Source organism: Labeo rohita, chromosome 22 (genome assembly GCF_022985175.1).
Source record: "Labeo rohita strain BAU-BD-2019 chromosome 22, IGBB_LRoh.1.0, whole genome shotgun sequence".
Taxonomy (NCBI): Eukaryota; Metazoa; Chordata; class Actinopteri; order Cypriniformes; family Cyprinidae; genus Labeo; species Labeo rohita.
The window spans coordinates 37111006-37136332 of NC_066890.1; the positions used below are offsets into that span (position 1 = coordinate 37111006).

At 36.6% G+C, this 25327-nt stretch overlaps 2 protein-coding genes across 2 annotated transcripts in view; both read left to right on the forward strand.

Moving 5' to 3' along the window:
* Nucleotides 1–11294, forward strand: part of tspan7b (tetraspanin 7b) — a 43141-nt gene extending 31847 nt beyond the window's left edge. Inside the window, exons 2-8 of the mRNA XM_051094774.1 lie at nucleotides 14–202; nucleotides 292–366; nucleotides 495–590; nucleotides 2894–3049; nucleotides 3126–3209; nucleotides 5890–5972; nucleotides 9180–11294. Coding sequence (XP_050950731.1) covers nucleotides 14–202; nucleotides 292–366; nucleotides 495–590; nucleotides 2894–3049; nucleotides 3126–3209; nucleotides 5890–5958 — 669 coding nt within the window. The 3' untranslated portion in view covers nucleotides 5959–5972; nucleotides 9180–11294. The remainder of the gene's footprint in view (nucleotides 1–13; nucleotides 203–291; nucleotides 367–494; nucleotides 591–2893; nucleotides 3050–3125; nucleotides 3210–5889; nucleotides 5973–9179) is intronic.
* A 2364-nt stretch (nucleotides 11295–13658) lies between these two features.
* mid1ip1b (MID1 interacting protein 1b) lies at nucleotides 13659–15466 on the forward strand. The gene is made up of 2 exons (XM_051095595.1): nucleotides 13659–13820; nucleotides 14175–15466. The coding sequence occupies exon 2, from the start codon at nucleotides 14434–14436 to the stop codon at nucleotides 14872–14874; it is 441 nt and encodes a 146-aa protein (XP_050951552.1). The 5' UTR covers nucleotides 13659–13820; nucleotides 14175–14433; the 3' UTR covers nucleotides 14875–15466.
* The last annotated feature ends 9861 nt before the right edge of the window (nucleotides 15467–25327 follow it).

Consider the following 25327-nt stretch of genomic DNA (forward strand, 5'->3'; position numbering starts at 1 on the left):
TCTTTCTCTGTAGATCACGGGGGCAATCCTGCTGGCGGTGGGATTATGGGGGAAGTTCATTTTGGGTCCGTATATATCTCTGATTGCTGAAAACTCCACCAATGCTCCCTATGTGCTTATCGGGACCGGGACCACCATCATCGTGTTCGGGCTGTTCGGATGCTTCGCCACGTGCCGCGGGAGCCCATGGATGCTCAAACTGGTGAGTTCAGCTTCAGGAAGTGCATTTTACGTCAAACGACGCCCCAAAACAGACAGCTAACATGTCTCTCTCACTCTCTCTGTCTTTAGTATGCCATGTTCCTGTCTCTGGTGTTCCTGGCTGAGCTGGTCGCTGGCATCTCGGGCTTTGTTTTCCGTCATGAGGTGAGACGCGCACACACGTGATCTCCGGCGGTGACCCATAATGCGTCTCTGAGATCTCCATCTGTCTCACACTAGGAGGGCTTGTTCTGGTGACATCTGACAGAGTGTATGTGTGTGTGTTTGCTCAGATCAAAGGCACCTTTCTGAGGACGTACAACGAGGCTGTTCAGAACTACAACGCCCAGGACGAGAGGAGCATCGCGGTGGACAACGTCCAGAGGAGTGTACGTTCAAACACTGGTTAACATCAGTAACAAAATATTTGTCATAATTTGCATTAAATATTAGAAACTCTTTATGAGGACTAACTTAGCTACCTTGACTTAAAGTTTAGTATTTAAGGCTTTAAGTTTATAGCTTGTATGTCAGATCAATCATTAGCTCTTGCTAAGGTGTTCAGAGTAGTTGCTAGGGTGTTGCTAAGATATTCTGAATGGTTGTTAGACAGTTGTAAGGGTGGCTGGTAGGGCATTGCTAACATATTCCTGGTGGTTTCTATGGGGTTTCTAAGGTGTTGTGGGTGGTTAGGGTGTTGCTAAGATATTTTTTGGTTGTTAGGTAGTTGCAGGGGCAGTCGGTGTGGTTGCTATCGTGTTCTGGGTGGTTAGGATGTTGCCAAGATATTTTGTCTGGTTGTTAAGTTGCAAGGGCATTTTGTGTGGTTGCTGGGGGGTTACTAAGGTATTCTTTGTGGTTACAGTTTTGCTGAGATATTTTTTGGTTGTTAGGTAGTTGCAGGGGCTATCTGTGTGGTTGCTAGGGGGTTGCTAAGGTATTCTGAGTGGATACCGTTTTGCTGAGATATTTTCTGGTTGTTAGGTAGTTGCAGGGGGTATCTGTGTGGTTGCTAGGGGGTCACTAAGGTATTCTGTGTGGTTAGGCTGTTGCTAAGCTATTTTCTGGTTGTTAGGTAGTTGCAGGGACAATCTGTGTGGTTGCTAGGGGGTTGCAGATATTTTTTGGTTGTTAGGTAGTTGCATGGGCTATCTATGTGGTTGCAACGAGGTTGCTAAGGTATTCTGGGTGGATACCGTTTTGCTGAGATATTTTCTGGTTGTTAGGTAGTTGCAGGGGGTATCTGTGTGGTTGCTAGGGGGTCACTAAGGTATTCTGTGTGGTTAGGGTGTTGCTAAACTATTTTCTGGTTGTTAGGTAGTTGCAGGGGCAATCTGCGTGGTTGCTAGGGGGTTACTAAGGTATTCTGTATGGTTACAGTTTTGCTCAGAGATTTTGTCGTTGTTAAGTAGTTGGAGGGGGTATCTGTGTGGTTGCTAGTGGGTTGCTAAGGTATTCTGGGTGGTTACAGTTTTTACTGAGATATTTTTTGGTTGTTAGGTAGTTGCAGGGGCTACCCGTGTGGTTGCTAGGGGATTGGTAGGGAATTTTGGGTGGATACCGTATTGCTGAGATATTTTTTTTGGTTGTTAGGCAGTTGCAGGGGGAATCTGTGTGGTTGCTAGGGGGTTGCTAAGGTATTTTGTGTGGATACCGTTTTGCTGAGATATTTTTTGGTTGTTAGGTAGTTGCAGGGGCTACCTGTGTGGTTGCTAGGGGGTTGCTAAGGTATTTTGTGTGGATAGCGTTTTGCTGAGATATTTTTGGTTGTTAGGCAGTTGCAAGGGTGTTCAGGGTGGTTACTAGGGCATTGCTAATGTGTTTTGTGTGGTTGATGGGGTTGCTAAGATATTCTTAATGGTTGTTAGGTAGTTGTAATTGTGTGCTGAGTGGCTGCTAGAGCATTGCTGATGTGTTTCGGGTTGTTACTAAGGCATTGCTAAGGTTTTCTGGGTGGTTAGGGTGTTGCTAAGATATTTTCTGGTTGTTAGGTAATTGCAGGGTCAGTCTGTGTGGTTGCTAGGGGGTCACTAAGGTATTCTGGTTTGTTAAGGTGTTGCTAAGATTTTTTCTGATTGGGAGTTGCAAAGACATTCTGTGTGGTTGCTAAGATATTCTGGTTGGTTATGGTTTTGCTAAGATACTTTTCGGTTGTTAGGTAGTTGCAGTGACATTCTGTGTGGTTGCTAGGGGGTTGCTAAATTATTCTGGGTGGTTAGGGTGTTGCTAGGATATTCTTTCTGTTTGTTAGGCAGTTGCAGAGGCATTTTGTGTGGTTGCTAAGGTATTATTTGTGGTTATGGTTTTGCTGATATATTTTCTGGTTGTTATGCAGTTGAAAGGGCATTCTGTTTGGTTGTTAGGGGGTTGCTAAGATACTTTGGATAGTTTTTAGGCAATTACAAGGGTTTTCTGGGTCGTTGATAGGTCATTGCTAATGAGTCCCGTGTGGTTGCTAAGGTATTCTGGCTGATTGTTGAAAGTTGCTTAAATATTCTGGGTGGTTGGATTTTTTTCAGCGGTTGCTAGAATGTGGATCATGTGTTTTTGTGTAGTTAGGCAGTTCTTGGTGGTTACTAGGGCATTGCTAAGGTGTTCCTAGCAGTTGTTAGGGTTTGTTAAGCAGATAGATGGATAGATTTAAGATTACCTGTCATGATCTCTGATCTGGATTCTCTCTGCCTGTGTTCAGTTGCGTTGTTGCGGTGTTCTGAACTACACCAGCTGGTTCTCCAGCGTTTATTATCCTGTGAATGGGATTCCTCCGAGCTGCTGCGCTAACATCTCCGACTGCAACTCCTCAGACCTGCGAAATGCCACCATAGCCCCAACTAAAATCCATCAGCAGGTAACACACACACTAGCACAAACATACACACGACACTGTGTTTTTCATGTAGTTATAATGGTTCTGTTGTGTTCAGGGCTGCTATGAGCTGGTGACGACTTTTATTGAGACTAACATGGGCATTATTGCTGGAGTAACGTTTGGAATTGCATTCTCGCAGGTAGGATGAAGACTTATTCCATCTTTTACTCATTTTTTTTGTGGTGAAAAATATAAAAAGTAGATTTTTATTTTAAAAAATATTCTACCCTAGTTTTTACATATTTTAATAAAAAAATTCTATACTTTTATTTTAAACATTGTATTTCATTTTATTTATGTTTTAAACATTGTAAATATATGTTATAGATTAATTTATTTAAATTGTATTTGTAACTTTTTTAAACACATTTTTAAAATCTTGTTATTTAAAGCATTTAAAAAAAATATTCTATACTTTTATTTTAAGAATTTTATTTTTTATTTGTATTTTAAACATTGTAAATATATTCTATACATTTATTTATTTATTTTATCTAAATGTAAAAAACTATTTTAAACATTTTAATATATTTGTAACTTTTATTTGCTAGTTAGGATGGAGACTTATAATCTTTTACTCATTTTTGTGGTTACAGAAAATATGAAACCAAAAAAAAAAAACTTTTTTTTTTAAAACATTTTTTGTCATTTTAAGCGTTTTTTATATTTTATTTTTCTTATTTATTTTAGACACTGTAAACATATTTTAGACGACATGCATTTATGTAAATTTTTTACTTTTTAATTTTTTTTAAATTAAAACATTTACATTTTTATTTTAAACATTTTAATATATATTTGTAATTTTTACTAGGTAGGATGCAGACGTAGTCCATATTTTTTCATTTATTTATTTATTTTTGTGGTTACAGAAAATATGAAACAAATAAAAAAAAATAAACTTTTAAAAAATATTTTACACTTTTTTACTAATTTTGTAGAATCTCGTTATTTCAAGCATTTTATATGCTATACTTTTATTTTAAACGTTTCATTTTTCATTTTTATTTTAAACATTGTGAATATATTTTATACATTTATTTATTAAAAATATTTTTATTGTGAGCATTTTAATATACTTTTGTATTTTTTATTTTAAATTAATTTTAACTAGGTAAGATCGATACTTATTCCATCTTTTATTTTTTTTTTCTTGTGTTTACAGGAAATATTAAACAATTTTTTTTTCATTTTTATTTTATATGTATTTGTATATATATTTTTTATTTTGTATTTATTTATTTTTTTATTTTTTTAAATTAAATTAATGGGAAGTTTTCATTAAAAACATATACTTAATAATAATAAATAAATATAAACATAAATAATAAATATGTAAACTTAATACACTTTTATTTTAAACATTTTATTATTCATTGTTATTATTATTATATCATTTTATTATTGTACTATTCAATACTTACTCAATCCTTTACTTTTTTTGTGGTTACAGGAAATAGAAAACAAAAAGCCAAATTTTTTTTTTAATCTACACATTTTTAAATTTTTATTTCATATGTTTGTATATATATTTTTATTTTAAATTAATCATAACTTTAAAAAATATACTTGATGATAATAAATAAATATAAACAACAATAAATATGTAAACATTAAAAAATATTTAATTTAAAACATAATGCACTTTTAATTTAAACATTTTTTTGAAATATTCCACAATTGTATTTTACACATTTGATTTAGTTTATTTTAAATGTTTTATATATATATATATATATATATATATATATATATGCACACTTTTATTTTAAACATTAAAAAAAATTCTAAATTTTTTTTATTATTGATTGATTTATTTATTTATTTATTTTTTTTTTTAAATATTTAAAACATTTTATTTTCTTGTTTATATATAGCCTTATATGTAAATGATTGGCCTTATGTATATGGAAGTGACCTCCTGATTGGTCGAACAAACAGATGGTCCTTCCCAAAACTCACTCAATTGGTTGATTTTATTCCCCAAAGACATCACACACCATCAATATCATCTAATCTTAAGCTGTACTTTTTTTCCTCTCCCCGAGATGTCATAATCGCGTCTGAGGCGATCGTTTGCGAGCTAATATTTACTCCAATCTGTTTTCCGTTTACTGGCGAAGCGAGCTGAACAGCTGGCTGCTGTTGTCTCACACAGGTGGAGCGGTTCACGCCGTCGAAATGAGTCACCGGGTAACGGCGCGTCTAAAAGCTCGAGCGAGAGCCGCGCTGCCATGACAACCCGGCGGCGAACGCCGACCCCGGGCTGTCTGTGTTTTCCCAGCCCTCATTTAGTAAACACACATAGACACTCGCGCGGGAGGCGAGCGTGTGGCGCAGCTGGGGTTTGCTAGCGAACGTGCCGCTTCGAACGCAATCAGGCCCTCTGTCACTCACGCTTCCGCCTCGGGAACATTATGCAGATATCTCTCCATCCGCACTAATGGGTCCAAAGGGCCGCGCAGGAACACCTCGACCCCTCCGCCGATGCTAATTGAACTGTAAATGTTATCTGTGAGCACACGGGCGGCCCGAATCAATGACATCTCTTAGAGACGCGGCCCCGCTAATACGTCTAATCTTCCGCCGCGCGTGTGGAATTCTTTTGGCTCGGTTAAATGGGAATCAGTAAACATTCATTATGATTATAACTAGAATTCGGTGCGCCGGAGAGAGCGAACCGTAAACCCGGGAGAGCAGCCGGCAGTAACGACTATCGCAATTTAATTTAATTAGCAATTACGTCGGAAGAGGGAGCAAAAAAAGCCCTGGAAAACAGGTTTACCATGGTAACGGCAACGTGCGTGTGTGTTTTTCAGCTGATCGGGATGCTGCTGGCCTGCTGTCTGTCACGATTCATCACTGCCAATCAGTACGAGATGGTGTAGCGGCGTGTGCACAGGTGAGAGAAACACACACACACACACACACACACACAGTCTGTTATTAACGTAAGCAACTGACTAGCTTTAGCTATAGCATACAGTTTCATTTGAAATTGAACTCATGATACAAAAATGGTGTACAGTTGTCAGTTGATTGTAATTTAGTTAGGGGTTAGTGTGTCATAAAGATGCAAATATCGGATAAAGTATTCAGTAAAATAGAAATATTGTATAAAATAGTATGTTTTCAGTATGTATTTTCTTAGAAGGTAGCATAATCAATTTGCTGTTCCCGTTATGAACAGGCAAGTATCTATAGATTAAATAAATGTAGATTTTTTAAAAGTGTATATGTATAATTAAGTATATAATTCAAATATAATTCTATAATAAAATAATTGTATAATAAATCAATAGTTAATGTAAATGTAAATAAATTAATATATATATATATATTAATCAATTATGTACTTACATTAATAATATAATTATTATTTACAATTATATACTTTTTTTAATGTATTTTTAAATATCAAGTCAAATTGTTTTTATTTACTGTTATGAACATGCAAGTACATAAAATAAATATAGATTTTTAAAAGTATAAATATATAATTGATTATATAATGCAAATATTTTTATATATAATTAATCAATAAATAGTTTTAAATATATATGTATAAATTGTGTATGTACATTAATAGTCACTTATATATATTAATTATATAATTATATTTGCATTATATGTAGTAAATCAATAAATTGTTTAAAAAAAGTAAAATAATTAAATTAAAAAATAAATGATATACAATAATAATAAACTGTATCTACATTATTAGTCATTATATATAATGTAATATATTATATATATATTAACTTTATTTGTGTATATTTATATATTTATTTAATTTTGACAAAATATTTCATAAGTGTTTTGTAAAGTTATTGCAAACATTTAATGAAATATATAATTAAAATAATAATGAACATATGTATATGTGTATATATATATATATATATATATATATATATTTCACAACATGAAGTTATCGAAAACTTGCAGTGTATAGTGTGTGTGTGTGTGTGTGTGTATATATATATATATATATATATAATAACAGTATCTAATGAAATAGATACTGGTTTTGCATCTGAACTCTTTATATATACACACAGGTGCATCTCAATAAATTGGAATGTCATGGAAAAGTTTATTTTAGTAATTTAACTCAAATTGTGAAACTCGTGTATTAAATAAATTCAGTGCACACAGACTGAAGTAGTTTATGTCTTTGGTTCTTTTAATTGTTATGATTTTGCCTCACATTTAACAAAAAACCACCAATTCTCAACTAATTAGAATATGGTAACATGCCAATCAACTGATCAACTCAAAACACCTGCAAAGGTTTCCTGAGCCTTCAAAATGGTCTCTCAGTTTGGTTCACTAGGCTACACAATCAAGGGCAAGATCTGCTGATCTGACAGTTGTCCAGAAGACAATCATTGACACGCTTCACAAGGAAGGTAAGCCACAAACATTCATTGCCAAAGAAGCTGACTTTTCACAGAGTGCTGCATCCAAGCATGTTAACAGAAAGTTGAGTGGAAGGTGGAAGGAAAAAGTGTGGAAGAAAAAGATGCACAACCAACCAACCGAGAGAACCGCAGCCTTGAGAGACTTGTCAAGCAAAATCGATTCAAGAATTTGGGTGAACTTCACAAGGAATGGACTGAGGCTGGGGTCAAGGCATCAAGAGCCACCACACACAGACATGTCAAGGAATTTGGCTACAGTTGACGTTTTCCTCTTGTTAAGCCACTCCTGAACCACAGACAACGTCAGAGGCGTCTTACCTGGGCTAAGGAGAAGAAGAAATGGACTGTTGCCCAGTGGTCCAAAGTCCTCTTTTCAGATGAGAGCAAGTTTTGTATTTCATTTGGAAACCAAGGTCCTAGAGTCTGGAGGAAGGGTGGAGAAGCTCATAGCCCAAGTTGCTTGAAGTCCAGTGTTAAGTTTCCACAGTCTGTGATGATTTGGGGTGCAGTGCCATCTGCTGGTGTTGGTCCACTGTGTTTTTTGAAAACCAAAGTCACTGCACCCGCTAACCAAGAAATTTTAGAGCACTTCATGCTTCCTTCTGCTGACCAGCTTTTTAAAGATGCTGATTTCATTTTCCAGCAGGATTTGGCACCTGCCCACACTGCCAAAAGCACCAAAAGTTGGTTAAATGACCATGGTGTTGGTGTGCTTGACTGGCCAGCAAACTCACCAGACCTGAACCCAATAGAGAATCTATGGGGTATTGTCAAGAGGAAAATGAGAAACAAGGGACCCAAAAATGCAGATGAGCTGAAGGCCACTGTCAAAGAAACCTGGGCTTCCATACCACCTCAGCAGTGCCACAGACTGATCACCTTCATGCCACGCTCAATTGAGGCAGTAATTAAAGCAAAAGGAGCCCCTACCAAGTATTGAGTACATATACAGTAAATGAACATACTTTCCAGAAGGCCAACAATTCACTAAAAATGTTTATTTTTTATTTATTTTTTTTTATTGGTCTTATGAAGTATTCTAATTTGTTGAGATAGTGAATTGGTGGGTTTTTGTAAAATGTGAGCCAAAATCATCACAATTAAAAGAACCAAAGACTTAAACTACTTCAGTCTGTGTGCACTGAATTTATTTAATACACGAGTTTCACAATTTGAGCTGAATTACTGAAATAAATGAACTTTTCACGACATTCTAATTTATTGGGATGCACCTGTATGTGTGTGTATATATACATATATATACATATATATATATATATAAAATAAAAAATATTTATTAAAATGTTAATTAAATATATTAGTAATTATTTATTAGTATATGGTTTGTATATTATTTGTGTATTGCTGAATGAAACAGAATATTATCATTCCAGTGCATTCTGGGTTTTTGTGAAGGATACGTGCAATGTTGCCTTAGAGTTTCATGAAATTCAAACTTGATCTCTTTGAATATGCAAAAATTTTTGGACTGCAGTGGAGTGGTGGAATTTTCACTGAATAGCGACTTAAATTTCATTCTCCTCACCAAGTACTGTTTTTGAAGTCTTCTGATGTGATATGAAAAATACAAAGATTGTGGAGATTGTGGTCACTGCAAAATGTTGTTGCATGAAGCTCTGTATGAAAATGCTCATAAAAAACCTCTTTTTTTCCCATTTCTACAGGCATAGAAGACGTCCGCCACCTTGGAAAGGGAAAGCAACCCCAAAATGCTAGCACACTCCATTCTTTCTCATCTTTTTTATTCTCTCTCTCTTCTTTTATCTCTCATTCTGTCTTTCCTGCCTTCTTTTTCGTCTTTCCGTCATTCCTTAATCATGCAGTTGTGCCATGACCAAAGCCTCTCCTTTCGAAACGTCAGCGTTAGCGAGGAAAAGGAAATGGTTTTAAGACGCACTCCTGCGCATACGTACTTTACTCTGTACAAAAAACCTTGCATGTGGAAACCATCTCACACACACTAGAACTAAAGTCAACAGCGTTTCTGTAACACCGTGTCCCAACCGGACACATAAAAGCCAATCGATATTGCAATCTTTATCAAATATGTTCAGGTTAGCTTGCTGCTTTTTCTATTTTTAGACAGAGGAATTACTTCGTATTTGAGGCGTGAACACAATTCAAGTGTGATTTTGTTAAATATTTATCCCTTTTTTGAAAAGAAAATCAATTTAAAAGCTGTTTTTCATATCTATCCGCCATTTTGTCTGCTTGGTTTCTGTTTGTCACTTTGCACTTGATAGCTCCGCCCACAGTAAATTCTCATTGGTCTAGACATAAGTATATTACTAAGCAAACATTCTGATTGGCTATTTCGTGGCTTTGCGCAGTATTTTCACACACGTCTGGTTAGGACACGGTGTTACTTAACCCCTAAAAAGTGACTTCAATGCAGATTTGTTAGTTAATTGCTTTTTCAGGAGGAAACTATTAAAAAAGGAAAAAAAAAATACAGATGACAAGATGTTTTTGTTGTTGTTGTTGCTGTCGTAAAATCTTTGGCAAAGGGGTTTATCTCAGAAATGGCTTTTTTTTCGTCTTATATAATTTGGATTTCATTTTTTGCTGCACATCTCAACACTGGGTTGAAAGTGATTCGACATAATCACGTACAGAGTCAAAAACGTCAATTTTGTCTTGTCGTGAAAGCCAAAAACAAGCAATTTTCTGCCACATATAGCCATGTACAGAACTTGCATAGATTTAGTCTGAAGTTTTAACGTGAGCCCTAAAACGAGTGGCTTTTACGTTGTTGTAAGACAAGCAGATATTTCAGAGTACCGCTTAAACACTGTTTAATGGGAGATTTAATGGGTGATTCCGCAGTTTATGGGTTGTAGTTACAGTTTTACACCATATCTACCTTATGACACACTGTATTTACTATTATTTTGCGGCGTTTTAATGTAAGAATGTATTCATTCCGAGCGTCTCTTTCATGCTTTACAGCTCCGAGAATTATCGATTTGCATGAGATGTATGAAGGATAACGAGAATGATATTTCTAAGAATGCTTAGAAAAATACTATCTAAAAAGCAAAAATTAAATATATAGCTATATTAACTAAACCTTTTCACTCAAAGTAAAAAAATAAATAAATAATGTCACGCTAGAGTAATTATGGTGGCAGAAGAACAGCTCTTAAAACAGATTTCTAGTTAAAACGCTGAAAGAATTTGATTTACAGCTCTAAATAAAGAGTAATAAACGCAGGATTTCTGGAGGTCTCGATCCGAGGGATTCGCATGATAAAGCGCATTGTTGGTTCGCAGTTTTTGCAAGAATGAACCAAGCTTCAGACCGCTCTGTTGTTTATTTATTGTTTATTTATTTACGTGTGGTAAAAATCGCTGCAGTCTTTGGCTTTCTTTACTTTTTATTTTGAATCGTGAAGTACTGTCAACTGAATTCCATATTTACGTGTGTCAGTGTGCGTTTCTCTTTTTTATTTAATTTTGTGTCGTTGTTTTGTATTGTTTTTCTCATTGATTATTAATATTCATTTTAAGACGTGTCGCTGTTATATTAATATGTTAAACCATCATTTCTGCAGCTGCCCCTTGTGTTGATGGGTCATTAAGTATTAGAGTCCAGAATTCATAGTCTGAACACACGTGATGAACTACACATCTCCAGATAGACGAGCGGAGTAATAACATACTTTGTATAATAAAAAGACAACTTTTTAAAATGCATCACCAGCTAGCATGCCAACAAAATGTACGTTGATATTGTAAACAACCGTGATCTCTATGAATAAAATGGTTCTTCGTCGTTACCAGCTTCTGGTTTGTGTTCATTTGAAGTTTGTGTTTATGTTTGTTCATACCTTCTCTTTCTCTTAGACATGTTCTGGTCGTGATTTCTAAATTGCATAATATGTCCGAGTTTTGGCTTTGTTTTCTAAATGACGCGCTCTCTACGTTATTATAAACGCATATTTGATCGTTATCTGTAGATCCCACCTTCTCGAATGCCACGATTGGTCGATTGTGTACACTGCCTGCACGCTATTGGTCAAACTACCTTTCAGTCATTACCTTCAGCAGGTTTGTAAACAATAGGAAAACAAAGCCAAAACCCGGACTTTTTAGGCAATTTAGAAATCCCGGCCAGAACATCTGAGGGAAAAAGAGGGCGTATGGTCACCCTAATGGTGTGAAATTGCCTCGCTTGTTTTATCATGGCTCGAAGGCTGGATGCTGCTTCCTTCCTCTCCGCTAGATGGCACCACGATGTTGTTGAAAAACGTAACGGGGACACAGCGGCAACGACGGGAGATCTCCGTTCATGGGGAAAGCCCATGCAAATAATCATGCAGGCGTGGATTTTAATGCAGATATTGTGTCGAATGAGAAGATCATATATGTGAGCCTGGACCACAAAACCAGTCATAAGTGTACAATTTTGAAATTGAGATTTATACATAATCTGAAAGCTGAATAAATAAGCTTGTTAGGATAGGACAATATTTGGCCGACATACAACTATTTGAAAATCTGGCATCTGAGGGTGCAAAAAAATGCAGATATTGAGAAGAGCGCCTTTAAAGTTGTCCAAATGAAGCTCTTAGCAATGCATATTACTAATCATAAATTACGATATATTTACGGTAGGATATTTACAAAATATCTTCATGGAACATGGTCTTAATATCCTAATGATTTCTGGGATAAAAGAAAATTTGATCATTTTGACCCATACAATGTATTTTTGGCTATTGTTACAAATATACCCGTGCTACTTATGATTGGTTCAGGTTCCAGGGTCACATATAAAGAACAGATCTATATAGTATCTATATTATGTCCTACTATCTAATCTCTGACACTTTTCAAAATGACATCATATCAAGTCCTGATTAAATGAACATGTTTCACTAAGTTCTGAGAACCAAGTGTCCATTAAGTTTTGTCCTCATTTTGAACAGTTTATCTACTGTTTTATCATTTAAAACCCAAACAAACTTCATATTGTGACGTTTTGCATGAAGTCTTTCTGTACAATAAAATTCACTTTCCTCTATATTATTCAAAGCAATGACTGAAAACTCTTTGAGTTTGCAAATACTTTTTGGTGAGGCTGTATGTAGATCAGCATTTGATTTATGACTTTCACCCTTTTCCCTTGTCATTATACATCTTGCATAATATTTGCAAGTTTGTATTTGCATAGTTCTGCTGATCTGTGCAGGTTTGGCATGCTGGCATCTCTTTAGGAATAACCTTTGAGCATTACATATATTTGATATATAGATTGTGCTATGTATTTTCTCTCTTTAGCACCTTTATGTTTCAGCTTTCATAAAATATCTTTCTGATGATGTGGAGACCAATGATAATTGAGACCATGGACCACAAAACCAATCATAAGTAGCACAGGTATATTTGTAGCAATAGCCAACACTACATAGTATGGTTCAAAATGATCAACTCTTCTTTTATGCCAAAACATCATTAGGCTATTAAGTATAGATCATGTTCCATGAAAATATTTCGTACATTTCCTACCGTAAATATATCAAAACTTATTTTTTGATTAGTAATAAGCCTATGCATGGCTAAGAACTTAATTTGGACAACTTCGAAGGCGATTTCCTCAATATTTTGATTTTTTTGCACCCTCATATTCCAGATTTTCAAAAAGTTGAATCTCAGCCAAATATTGTCATATCCCAACAAACCATACATCAATGGAAAACTTATTTATTCAGCTTTCAGATGATGATTTTGTTGTTCAGGGTCACAGTTAGTTTAATATACTACTTTTTAGTACTCATTTTCTTGTTGACATCTAAGTGTTTAGATCAACACCCGCCATTTATAGACACAAAATATCTACTTTTTAAATATTAAGTTTGGTATTCGACATCTAAGAATTCAAAGCGAAAATAAATGAAGAAACCTCTCTGTCTGCGTATGTACCAGCGCGAAAAGGGAAGCTACTTTCATCAGTCCGGTACTTCCCTCATATGCTATTCTTCTTGTCCAGTGTGTCGTGTGTTTGACCGTGAGCTGCAGACTTGGCTCGCTGCCGGGTTCCTTCTCTGCCCTCTGATTGGCTGTCGAAAGGCGCCGTCCTCCTGGATGAACTAAGCGACTGGCTTCTAATTGGACTAGAGCGGCTGAGCGGTTGTGGGCTGATGCTTTGTCTCATGAATATTCATTAGCGCCATAGAGCTACACGCGGCCTCACCCTCGGTCCGTTGCTAGACGAGTCTGTTATCTTTCAGCGACTTTATCACCGGTTTCCTTGGACTTTGCCGGACCTTTTCGGATTTAAGGACAGACAAATATCAGCAAAGGTGGGTATTTGGAAGCCTGTGTTTTTTGTTGGAAGCGATAGATTGACGCTTAGTTTGCCGGCCGGCTTTTGCTATAGGAAATCAAGGAGTGGTAGGAAGCGTAGACTGCGCGTTCACAATACAGTTTTAAACACACATTTAAATGCGATTCGAATTAGTTTGACTAAACACGTAATGATCTGTATATTTCATCCCAAAGCATGTTTGTAGATACTCTGAAAAAGATTAGTAAACTTGTTTTTTATATTTCTTGCCTTCTCTACCTTATTTTCGACATTTCACATTAATATTTACTTTGATTATATAATATTATGTGAACCCCCACTAATCTTTCACGCATCGGTGTTATTTCAGGTCACATTATCCTGTTACGACCTGGTTACACGCTTGATTGACGTGTGGAAGCCACGCCCTTGCTTTAAATCCACCTGCGCTTTCAGAAACTCACTTTAGTGAAGTGCACAAGGAATCTGAGCACACTCTGGACACAAATAATAGCGGATAAACCCTCCGTTAGATCTATCTGGACCCTCCAGCCTAAGAATAACTAAGTCTGCTGCTGCTCCTCATTCTTCATTTGAATAAAACCCTTCAGATCAATAGGACGGCAAAGATGATGCAAATCTGCGAATCCTACAATCAAAAAAACTCCCTCTTCAATGCCATGAGCCGGTTTATTGGTGCCGTGAACAACATGGACCAGACGGTCATGGTGCCAAGTTTGCTGAGGGACGTCCCGTTGGACCAGGAGGAGGAGAAAGAGGTGAACTCCTTCCAGGATGGAGACATGTACGGCTCTTATGTGCTCCTCAAATCAATTAGGAACGATATTGAATGGGGTGTGCTTCAAGCCGACGAGAGGCGCAAGGAAAAGCACGGCGTGACAACGGCCCTGGAGATGTCTCGCATCGAACAGAGCGATGAGGACTTGGAGAAGCTGTTTCATTTTCATCTAAACGGACTGCATACGGTACTGGCGAAGCTCACCCGAAAAGCGAACACTTTGACAAACAGGTACAAGCAAGAAATCGGTATCGGTGGTTGTGGAAATTGAAAGAAACTAGAGTTTACTCCGTCCGTTGCTGGTGGACTGCAAAAAAGTTCACAAGAGGGTGCAGCAGGGGTTGAAGCCAAATGGGCCCCTGATGGCTTCCATGCATCTTTAAATCCCCGGATCGGAAAAAAAAGACTTGTACTCGACGCCGGTTTACAAGCACCCTTAATTCCCCTGCTAATATCCCTTGATATTGTTTGCACAACCTGGATACTGGCTTGGAAACAGGCTTCTGAAATTAAATGCGATTTATTTAAGCAAACAAGCCAATATTTAAGAAAAAGATATGCAGAAGATATTTCATTGGCCGGTATGGTAGTTTTGGCGATGTATTAATGTAGATTATAACAGGCTGGGCTGAAAATTAAAATCACTAATTATGTATAAAATGCACATTTCTACACTAAAATGCCGCTGGTACTTAATGACGTCACAATCGATGATGGAATCGCATGATGGTTCTTATGGATGTTGACAGATTCCTGGAGATTACGTCACTTTACTGTTGGTAATTGTCTAGAAGGAAAGTTGTATCATGTATTTTTTTTCTATCACAAAGATGGTTCGGAAAATAAACGTTTTGTAAATGCAACCCCACTGATGTGACACTTTGTGTTTTACTTGTGATTAACAATGAATCATTTCCTGCTGGGATGCCCTTGCAAAATATCACCTTACAGTACGCCTAGTGTACTTGCCTTATCGTGCTCAGCAAACATTGGCCTGTGTTGGCGCGCACAGCTGGTGCTGAGGTCCGCAGAGGGATCAGGCCTGTTATATTAAGACCTGGCAACGTCTGAAAGAGCCGGGCACCTGCAGTGCATTTTTCCGATTCGTACTGCTGAGTCACTGCTTGAGCTGCACTTAATGACGGACATCTCTAATCTAAGCTGCCCACACTAGTTTAATAGTCCTAAAGGCACTACTGTAAAAAAAAAAAAAGCCTCATAAACTAAAGGAGTGGTTTACTGATGCCTGTGTGGCTGGCTGACAGTTTTCTGAGGTATTTTATCAAATTGAAATTATTGATATTGTAATGCACCGTAGAGAGAGTAAAGATAAACAATAACCCATACAACATCTTTTGGAACGTTCTACTTGTTTAAAAATTAGCTTGATTTGCCATAAAATTTTAACTCATCTAAACTGAATGCATAGAATTTCAAAGTAAAATCTTGTATTCTAATAGAATCTATAGTTTGATTGAAGTTTTTGTCTGGTGTTAACATTAAGTGCAATTCAGCTTATGCTTAAACTGTTAAAGCCAATTGTAAACAGACATGCGCAGTTGCGCACAAAAAAAATTACATTTAGGATTTGGTCTGGTTTTGAGCTCAAAAATGTCAATTTTGATTAAATTGTTAATTTTTACATTGATTAACATAAATAAAAACATATGCACAGAAAACAAATGTTTTGACATGAAACCTAAACTAATCAGGTTTTTCTTAGACTGATAATTATCTTTAGGTGTAAAGTGTAAACAAAAAAAGTTGCACACAAGACAAATTTATGAATTTAAGGTTATGCCTAGTTCTGACATCAAAAAGACATTGTTTTGCTTAAACTGTTTTTACTTTGCTAAAATGTAGAGTGTAAAGTGTAAAAAAAAAAAAAAAAAAAAAACAATCTAAACAGACATGTGCAACACAAAAAAGTTGATTTTACATTTACATTTTGGACTGTTTAGGTTTTGATTAAAATTTGAATGATCCAACTGATAAAATGTCAAACATGAAGTGTAAACAAAGCATGTGATGAGAGATATTTTGTCTAGTTTTGACAGCAAAACAATAAATAGACTGTTATCAGGTTTTGCTTAAACTGTTAAAGATCTTTACACTGATATGTAAAGTGTAAACAAAATGTAAACTATGGAGACCTGCACGATATGCAGAAAAAAAAATAAATTGTGCGCACAATTTACAAATTTGTTCCATGGTTTACTAAATCGTGCACACGATTTACTAATTTGCTCCCTTGGTTTACTAAATCGTGCACATGATTTAGTAACTCGGTCCCTCGGTTTATTAAATCGTGCACACAATTTACTAATTCGCTCCGTTGGTTTACTAAATTGTGCACACAATTTACTAATTTGTTCCCTCGGTTTACTAAATCGTGCACACAATTTACTAATTCGCTGCCTTGGTTTACTAAATCACACGCACAGTTTACTAATTCGCTGCCTTGGTTTACTAAATCGTGCGCACAGTTTACTAATTTGCTGCCTTGGTTTACTAAATCGTGCACACAATTGACTAATTTGCTGCCTTGGTTTACTAAATCGTGCACACAATTTACTAATTCGCTGCCTTGGTTTACTAAATCTTGCGCACAATTTACTAATTCACTCCCTCGGTTTACTAAATCGTCTGCATGATTTAGTAATTCAGTCCCTCGGTTTACTAAATCGTGCGCAGAATTTACTAATTCGCTCCCTCGGTTTACTAAATCACACGCACAGTTTACTAATTCGCTGCCTTGGTTTACTAAATCGTGCGCACAATTTACTAATTTGCTGCCTTGGTTTACTAAATCATGTGCACAATTTACTAATTCATGATTTAGTAATTCAGTCCCTCGGTTTACTAAATCGTGCACAGAATTTACTAATTCGCCCCCTCGGTTTACTAAATCACACGCACAATTTACTAATTCGCTGCCTTGGTTTACTAAATCGTGCACACAATTTACTAATTCGCTCCGTTGGTTTACTAAATCGTGCACATGATTTAGTAACTCGGTCCCTCGGTTTATTAAATCGTGCACACAATTTACTAATTCGCTCCGTTGGTTTACTAAATTGTGCGCACAATTTACTAATTTGTTCCCTCGGTTTACTAAATCGTGCACACAATTTACTAATTCGCTGCCTTGGTTTACTAAATCACACGCACAGTTTACTAATTCGCTGCCTTGGTTTACTAAATCGTGCGCACAGTTTACTAATTTGCTGCCTTGGTTTACTAAATCGTGCACACAATTTACTAATTCGCTGCCTTGGTTTACTAAATCGTGCACACAATTTACTAATTTGCTGCCTTGGTTTACTAAATCGCTGCCTTGGTTTACTAAATCAATTTACTAATTCACTCCTTCGGTTTACTAAATCGTGTGCACAATTTACTAATTCACGATTTAGTAATTCAGTCCCTCGGTTTACTAAATCGTGCGCAGAATTTACTAATTCGCTCCCTCGGTTTACTAAATCACACGCACAATTTACTAATTCGCTGCCTTGGTTTACTAAATCGTGCGCACAGTTTACTAATTCGCTGCCTTGGTTTACTAAATCACACGCACAGTTTACTAATTCGCTGCCTTGGTTTACTAAATCGTGCGCACAGTTTACTAATTTGCTGCCTTGGTTTACTAAATCACACGCACAATTTACTAATTCGCTGCCTTGGTTTACTAAATCGTGCACACAATTTACTAATTCGCTCCGTTGGTTTACTAAATCACACGCACAGTTTACTAATTCGCTGCCTTGGTTTACTAAATCGTGCGCACAGTTTACTAATTCGCTGCCTTGGTTTACTAAATTGTGCACACAATTTACTAATTCGCTGCCTTGGTTTACTAAATCGTGCACACAGTTTACTAATTCGCTGCCTTGGTTTACTAAATCGTGCGCACAATTTACTAATTCGCTGCCTTGGTTTACTAAATCGTGCGCACAATTTACTAATTCGGTTTACTAAATCGTGCGCACAATTTACTAATTCACTCCCTCGGTTTACTAAATCGTCTGCACGATTTAGTAATTCAGTCCCTCGGTTTACTAAATCGTCTGCATGATTTACTAATTCAGTCCCTCGGTTTACTAAATCGTCTGCACGATTTAGTAATTCAGTCCCTCGGTTTACTAAATCGTCTGCATGATTTACTAATTCGCTCCCTCGGTTTACTAAATCACACGCAAAATTTACTAATTCACTCCCTCAGTTTACTAAATCACACGCACAGTTTACTAATTCGCTGCCTTGGTTTACTAAATCGTGCGCACAATTGACTAATTCGCTGCCTTGGTTTACTAAATCGTGCACACAATTTACTAATTCGCTGCCTTGGTTTACTAAATCGTGCGCACAATTTACTAATTCACTCCCTCGGTTTACTAAATCGTCTGCACGATTTAGTAATTCAGTCCCTCAGTTTACTAAATCGTCTGCATGATTTAGTAATTCAGTCCCTCGGTTTACTAAATCGTGCGCAGAATTTACTAATTCGCTCCCTCGGTTTACTAAATCACACGCAAAATTTACTAATTCACTCCCTCAGTTTACTAAATCACACGCACAGTTTACTAATTCGCTGCCTTGGTTTACTAAATCGTGCACACAATTTACTAATTCGCTGCCTTGGTTTACTAAATCGTGCACACAATTTACTAATTCGCTCTGTTGGTTTATTAAATCGTGCACACAATTTACTAATTCGCTCTGTTGGTTTATTAAATCGTGCACACAATTTACTAATTCGCTGCCTTGGTTTACTAAATCGTGCACACAATTTACTAATTCGCTCTGTTGGTTTATTAAATCGTGCACACAATTGACTAATTCGCTGCCTCTGTTTACTAAATCGTGCGCACAATTTACTAATTTGCTGCCTTGGTTTACTAAATCGTGCGCACAATTTACTAATTTGCTGCCTTGGTTTACTAAATCATGCGCACAATTTACTAATTCATGATTTAGTAATTCAGTCCCTCGGTTTACTAAATCGTGCACAGAATTTACTAATTCGCCCCCTCGGTTTACTAAATCACACGCACAATTTACTAATTCACTCCCTCGGTTTACTAAATCGTCTGCACGATTTAGTAATTCAGTCCCTCGGTTTACTAAATCGTCTGCATGATTTAGTAATTCAGTCCCTCGGTTTACTAAATCGTGCGCAGAATTTACTAATTCGCTCCCTCGGTTTACTAAATCACACGCAAAATTTACTAATTCACTCCCTCGGTTTACTAAATCACACGCACAGTTTACTAATTCGCTGCCTTGGTTTACTAAATCGTGCACACAATTTACTAATTCGCTGCCTTGGTTTACTAAATCGTGCACACAATTTACTAATTCGCTCTGTTGGTTTATTAAATCATGCACACAATTTACTAATTCGCTCTGTTGGTTTATTAAATCGTGCACACAATTTACTAATTCGCTGCCTTGGTTTACTAAATCGTGCACACAATTTACTAATTCGCTCTGTTGGTTTATTAAATCGTGCACACAATTGACTAATTCGCTGCCTCTGTTTACTAAATCGTGCGCACAATTTACTAATTCGCTGCCTCGGTTTACTAAATCGTGCGCACAATTTACTAATTTGCTGCCTTGGTTTACTAAATCATGCGCACAATTTACTAATTCATGATTTAGTAATTCAGTCCCTCGGTTTACTAAATCGTGCACAGAATTTACTAATTCGCTCCCTCGGTTTACTAAATCACACGCACAATTTACTAATTCGCTGCCTTGGTTTACTAAATCGTGCACACAATTTACTAATTCACTCCCTCGGTTTACTAAATCATCTGCATGATTTAGTAATTCGCTCTCTCGGTTTACTAAATCGTGCAGACTTTTTACTAAATTGTTGCCTTTGTTTAAATCTTTGTTTAAATCGTGTGCACAATTTACTAATTTGTGCTCAGTTTACTAAACCATGTGCACGATTTCCTTCATTTTACTAAATTGTGCGTAAGATTTACTAATTTGTTCCCTCAGTTTACTAAATTGTGTACGAAATTTACTAATTTGATCCCTTGGTGTACTAAATCACATTTTACTGTTTTAAGTTAAAAGTTTGCACGAAATAATAATTAATTCTCATGAACCTGTTGCTGCTGTTATGTTATGTTACGAACAGAGACATGTCATAGTAAATCGTGCATGTCATGTGCAGGGCTCTGTAGTAAACAGACATTCACACAAGATCGATTTTTACATTTTTACATACATTTTTGACATCAAACCATACTGTAAATGTACTGTAATCATGTTTCTGTAATCTTTTCTTGATAAAAGAACACTGCTTTTACATGACTTTACATATTGTCCGGTTATGGAGTATCATAAAAGCAACACTGTCCATGTAAACACATTCAGTTCAGCACCTGCCACCACTAAGAAAGGCCACTTGCCCTAGTTAATATGTCCTTAATAAATCAATACATAAATATTGCTGACATACTAGTTTATTGCTGTCTCAAGATGTTCTAAATATAGACATTACTGAGTCCAAAACAAATTTATTGATGACCCTTTTGCGTAATTGCATTACGCAATTCATTATAAACTCAAAGTTCTTCAAAGTTCTCACATTTCTTGACAAGTTGCACACTGTATGGTTCAAACATCATTTGTTTTTATATACTTCACCTCTGATTGTCTGTTATCTAAAAGCCGAACAATATACAATTTGCTCTTTGAACAACATGTCTCTTGGTGCTTGTCAGACTAGTGGACAAACTGACCTTTAGTACAGATGGATCCATAATAGTGTCACCGTGATAAAAACATGACACAGTAGATAAAGCTTATTGGAGGTGAGTATCGCATGTTTGTCAACTTTCCATTTCCAACAATGTTCATAGTCTAAACCCTCCTGGTTGACATTTTTGTCTCGTATTCCTTTTCGCACCCTAATTAGGGATGCTGGGAGAACTGTACAGGAAAGAAGGCCATCAGTTGAATTTGCTGATCTAGCGTTTCTCCAACTCCGACTGTTTGTCTGCCATCTAGCTGATGTAAGACCAGCCCGTGGCATGACATACTGAAACTTTCAGGCAGCACGATGGAGTTTCGGAGGATCGTAAGACCACCGGTGTAGGATATGAGGTATGATGCAACGTCCTCTGGGTGCACAAAGGGATTCTAGGATCAGGTGTAACTCAAAAGCGCACACTATTGTTTTTTTTTTTTTGCAGAGAGAATGAAGGGCAAATTGCTTGTGGTGCAAAAACTCCAAGGACGGAAAACGAGGGGGAATTAGGAGAGTTGATATTACTCATATATCTCATCAATTAAGTTATTTTAAAACATGACACGCTAGGTGCAGACGAGTAAAAGTGAGTTACAACCTAGCAGAGGAGGCTAATATAGAGGACAGATGCTGCCATCTTGTTAAGAGGATTGTGTCTTGTCTCCGCGCACAAGAAAATAGCTGCCTTATTACAATCTCTCACTCTTCAGAGTATTTGACGTCTCTCTCTGAGCTATTTCAGTGGCAGCTTGTCTGGTTCCTCAGCGGCCTCGCTTTTGGTCATCTGTTACAGTCTGGGACTTCCCAGAATGCAACCCTTCAGAAATGTCGGGAAGGACATCCTATTCCTCTAGTGACAATAACAAGACAAGCTGTGTACAAGTGCTGCCACCGATGTGGCCCAAACAAACCGCACGGCGGTGGTCAAAAATCAGTGTCGCGTAGTTGTTACTATGGAGACGAGACGACAAGATTCCTGTGTAACGAAATAAGATGGTGTGTAATTCGGTTAGGGAATTGATTTACAGCAAGCTGAATTTAATAACGTGGACTCAGTGGAAGAAGGCAAACGTTTAAACACCCTCAAGAGGCTTTTGTTGAAAAGTTTGAAAACTCTCCAGTACACTTAAATGATTTTTTTTGTGTTGAAAAATCATTTTAAAACATCTGAGCTATTGATTTACCCCACCACCTGTGTGCTGAAGTATTTAGGTTACAGTAGATTACTGTAAATTAGGCGTGACAAACGCAACAGTGGTTCAACTGTAATTAAAACGTATAAATGGCTCCGTTATACTGCAAATCATCTTGCCACGGTAATTATTTTTACAACTGGAGATTTAAAGCTATCAGTGCGTCATGGAAAGCTACATTCACTTATGTAAGCCTTGACTCACACAAGGGACTGTACAGTAAGTTAGCAGGTGTAGATGTATGTCATAACCAGTCTGTATGTTTTTTGGGTAGCAGATTCAGTTTGCTAAGCTTACAATTGCAATCCCAGAACGCACTACCACAGAAAAGAATTTCAAGTCTGTCAGGTTGTAAAAACAAACAAAATTTGTGTTTACACTAATGTACAAGTCTACATGGCAAGACATTCTGGAAAGTTTAAATAGGATATGCAACAAAAAGTATCTTGTTATTTTTGCATTATTATGATCAAAGTAGCGTGCATTTAAAAGTATGTTGAGAAATATTGCATATTTTTCCATCCCGGTCTAATGTCTTGCCACTCAGGAACAGTTTTACAGCTTGCACCAGCACAAACTGTCTTTTGACGTTAAAACAGTACTGTCAGGATTTACTAAAGAAGAATGAAGAATTAGCTGTGAAAAGGCGTGGACACAACTTTTTATCTTACAATTCTGACTTTTTCTCAAAATCGTGATATAAACTCACAATTCTGACTTTCCTCTCAAAATTGCGAGATGTAAACTCGCAATTGCATGTTATAAAGTCAGAATTACAAGGTTTAAACTCGCAATTCTTAGAAATAAAGTCAGGATTTTTATTTTGAGACAAAAGTCTTGTCATCCAAGATGTTCCTGTCTTTCGTTCTTCCGTTGTAAAGAAATTATGTTTTTTGAGGAAAACATTTCAGGATTTTTCTCCATATAATGGACTGATATGGTGCCCCAATTTTGAACTTCCAAACTGCAGTTCAGATGCAGCTTCAAACGAGGGTCTTATCTAGCGAAACGATTGGTTATTTTCATTTTAAAAATACAATTTAAATACTTTTTAATCTCTGTGTATTCTGACTCAAGACAGTTAGGGTATGACGAAAAACTCCAATCGTATTTTCTCCCTCAACTTTAAAAATCATTTCAAAATCATCCTACATCGCTGCAGAAGTACCGACACAGTTTTTGCAAAGTAAACATGCAAAGAAAATCAAACAACCCTAACAAAAAAGTAAAACAGCGATATAGGACAATTTTGAAGTTGAGGGAGAACATGAGATGGGAGATTTTTTCGACATACCCTAACTGTCACGAACCGGAAAAAAACAGTTTAAGCAGAGTAAGACAAGACAAGCGCTTGACATTAAAAAGTATATAAATTGTACTATTTTTATGAAAATAACCGATCATTTCGCTAGATAAGACCCTTCTTCCTTGGCTGGGATAATTTAAACTGCATTTTGGACGTTCAAAATTGGGGAACCATAGCAGCCCATTATATGGAGAAAAACCCTGAAATGTTTTCCTCAAAAACATAATTTCTTTGCGACTTAAGAATGAAAGACATGAACATCTTGGATGACAAGGGGGTGAGTACATTATATGTGAATCTTTGTTTTAGAAGTGGACTTCTCCTCAAAAGCTGCAATTGTCATGCATATCTTTCTGTGATCAGCGGTAAATCTCTATCTGAAGGCCAGAGGGCGCTCTCGTGCGGAAACTCCAAATACGCCCGAAGAAGACAAATCACGCTCAGGAAATCACAATCGCTGTAGCTGAATACTTTGAATAATTGATAACAGCTGTCATTATCGCAAACGGTTTCTTTCGATTTCATAATCGCACGATTAAATCGTTTGCGATAATGAACGCGATATAGCGTAGCTTTTCAGTGAACTACGGCTCTGTGTACTAAATGCTGCTCCATCTGAAAGCACCTGCTGGGGATTTACTACTGATTCCACAATCGGCTTGAAAAAATGTGCATGACAATCGCCTTTGATTAAACGTGCAGTAAGTGTAATACTTTAAAGGGATAGTTCACCCAAAAAATTAAATTCAGGTCATTCCAAACATGTAAGACGTTTGTTCATCTTCATTAAGACATTTTTGATGAAATCCGAGAGTTTTCTGTCCCTGCAAAGCAACGTTTAGGGTGCAAAAAGGTAGCAAGGACATTGTTAGAGAAGAAATTGTTGAATAAAGTCGTTATTTTTGTTTTCTTTGCGCACAAAAAGTAGCTTCAAAACGTTAAGGTTGAACCACTGATGTCGCTTAGGCTATTTTAACAATGTCCATACTACCTTTCTGGGCCTTGAACGTGGTAGTTGTGTCTATGCAGGCTCAGAAAGCTCTCAGATTTCATCAAAAATATCTTAATTTGTGTTTTGAGGCTGAACGAAGGTCTTATGGGTTTGGAACAACATGAAGGTAAGTAATTACTGACAGAGTTTACATTTTTGGGTGAACCCTTTAAAAGATTTTTGCTTGTTTTTATGAACTGAGAGACAAGTCATTATTATTTTCTGTGGCGATCGACATTATGTCACTGTCAACAGAGCTTATTGTTCTGAAACTTAAGTTTTCAAGAACATTCCAAAAGACCTTAATGTTTCATTTGTGGACTTCTAGTCCTTTTTCTGCAACAATATTGACGGAGGATCAAAGTTGCTGCAAAAACAGTTCCTCAAAACATTTAAGAGGAACTATGGTTGTGAAACATGAGATGTTAGAAGTTCTTCTGATTGGTTTTTTCTGGACTCTTCAAA

What these genes read in the sequence shown, in the direction of transcription:
- mid1ip1b (XM_051095595.1), top strand. Translation starts at nt 14,434, where the DNA reads ATGATGCAAATCTGCGAATCCTACAATCAAAAAAACTCCCTCTTCAAT.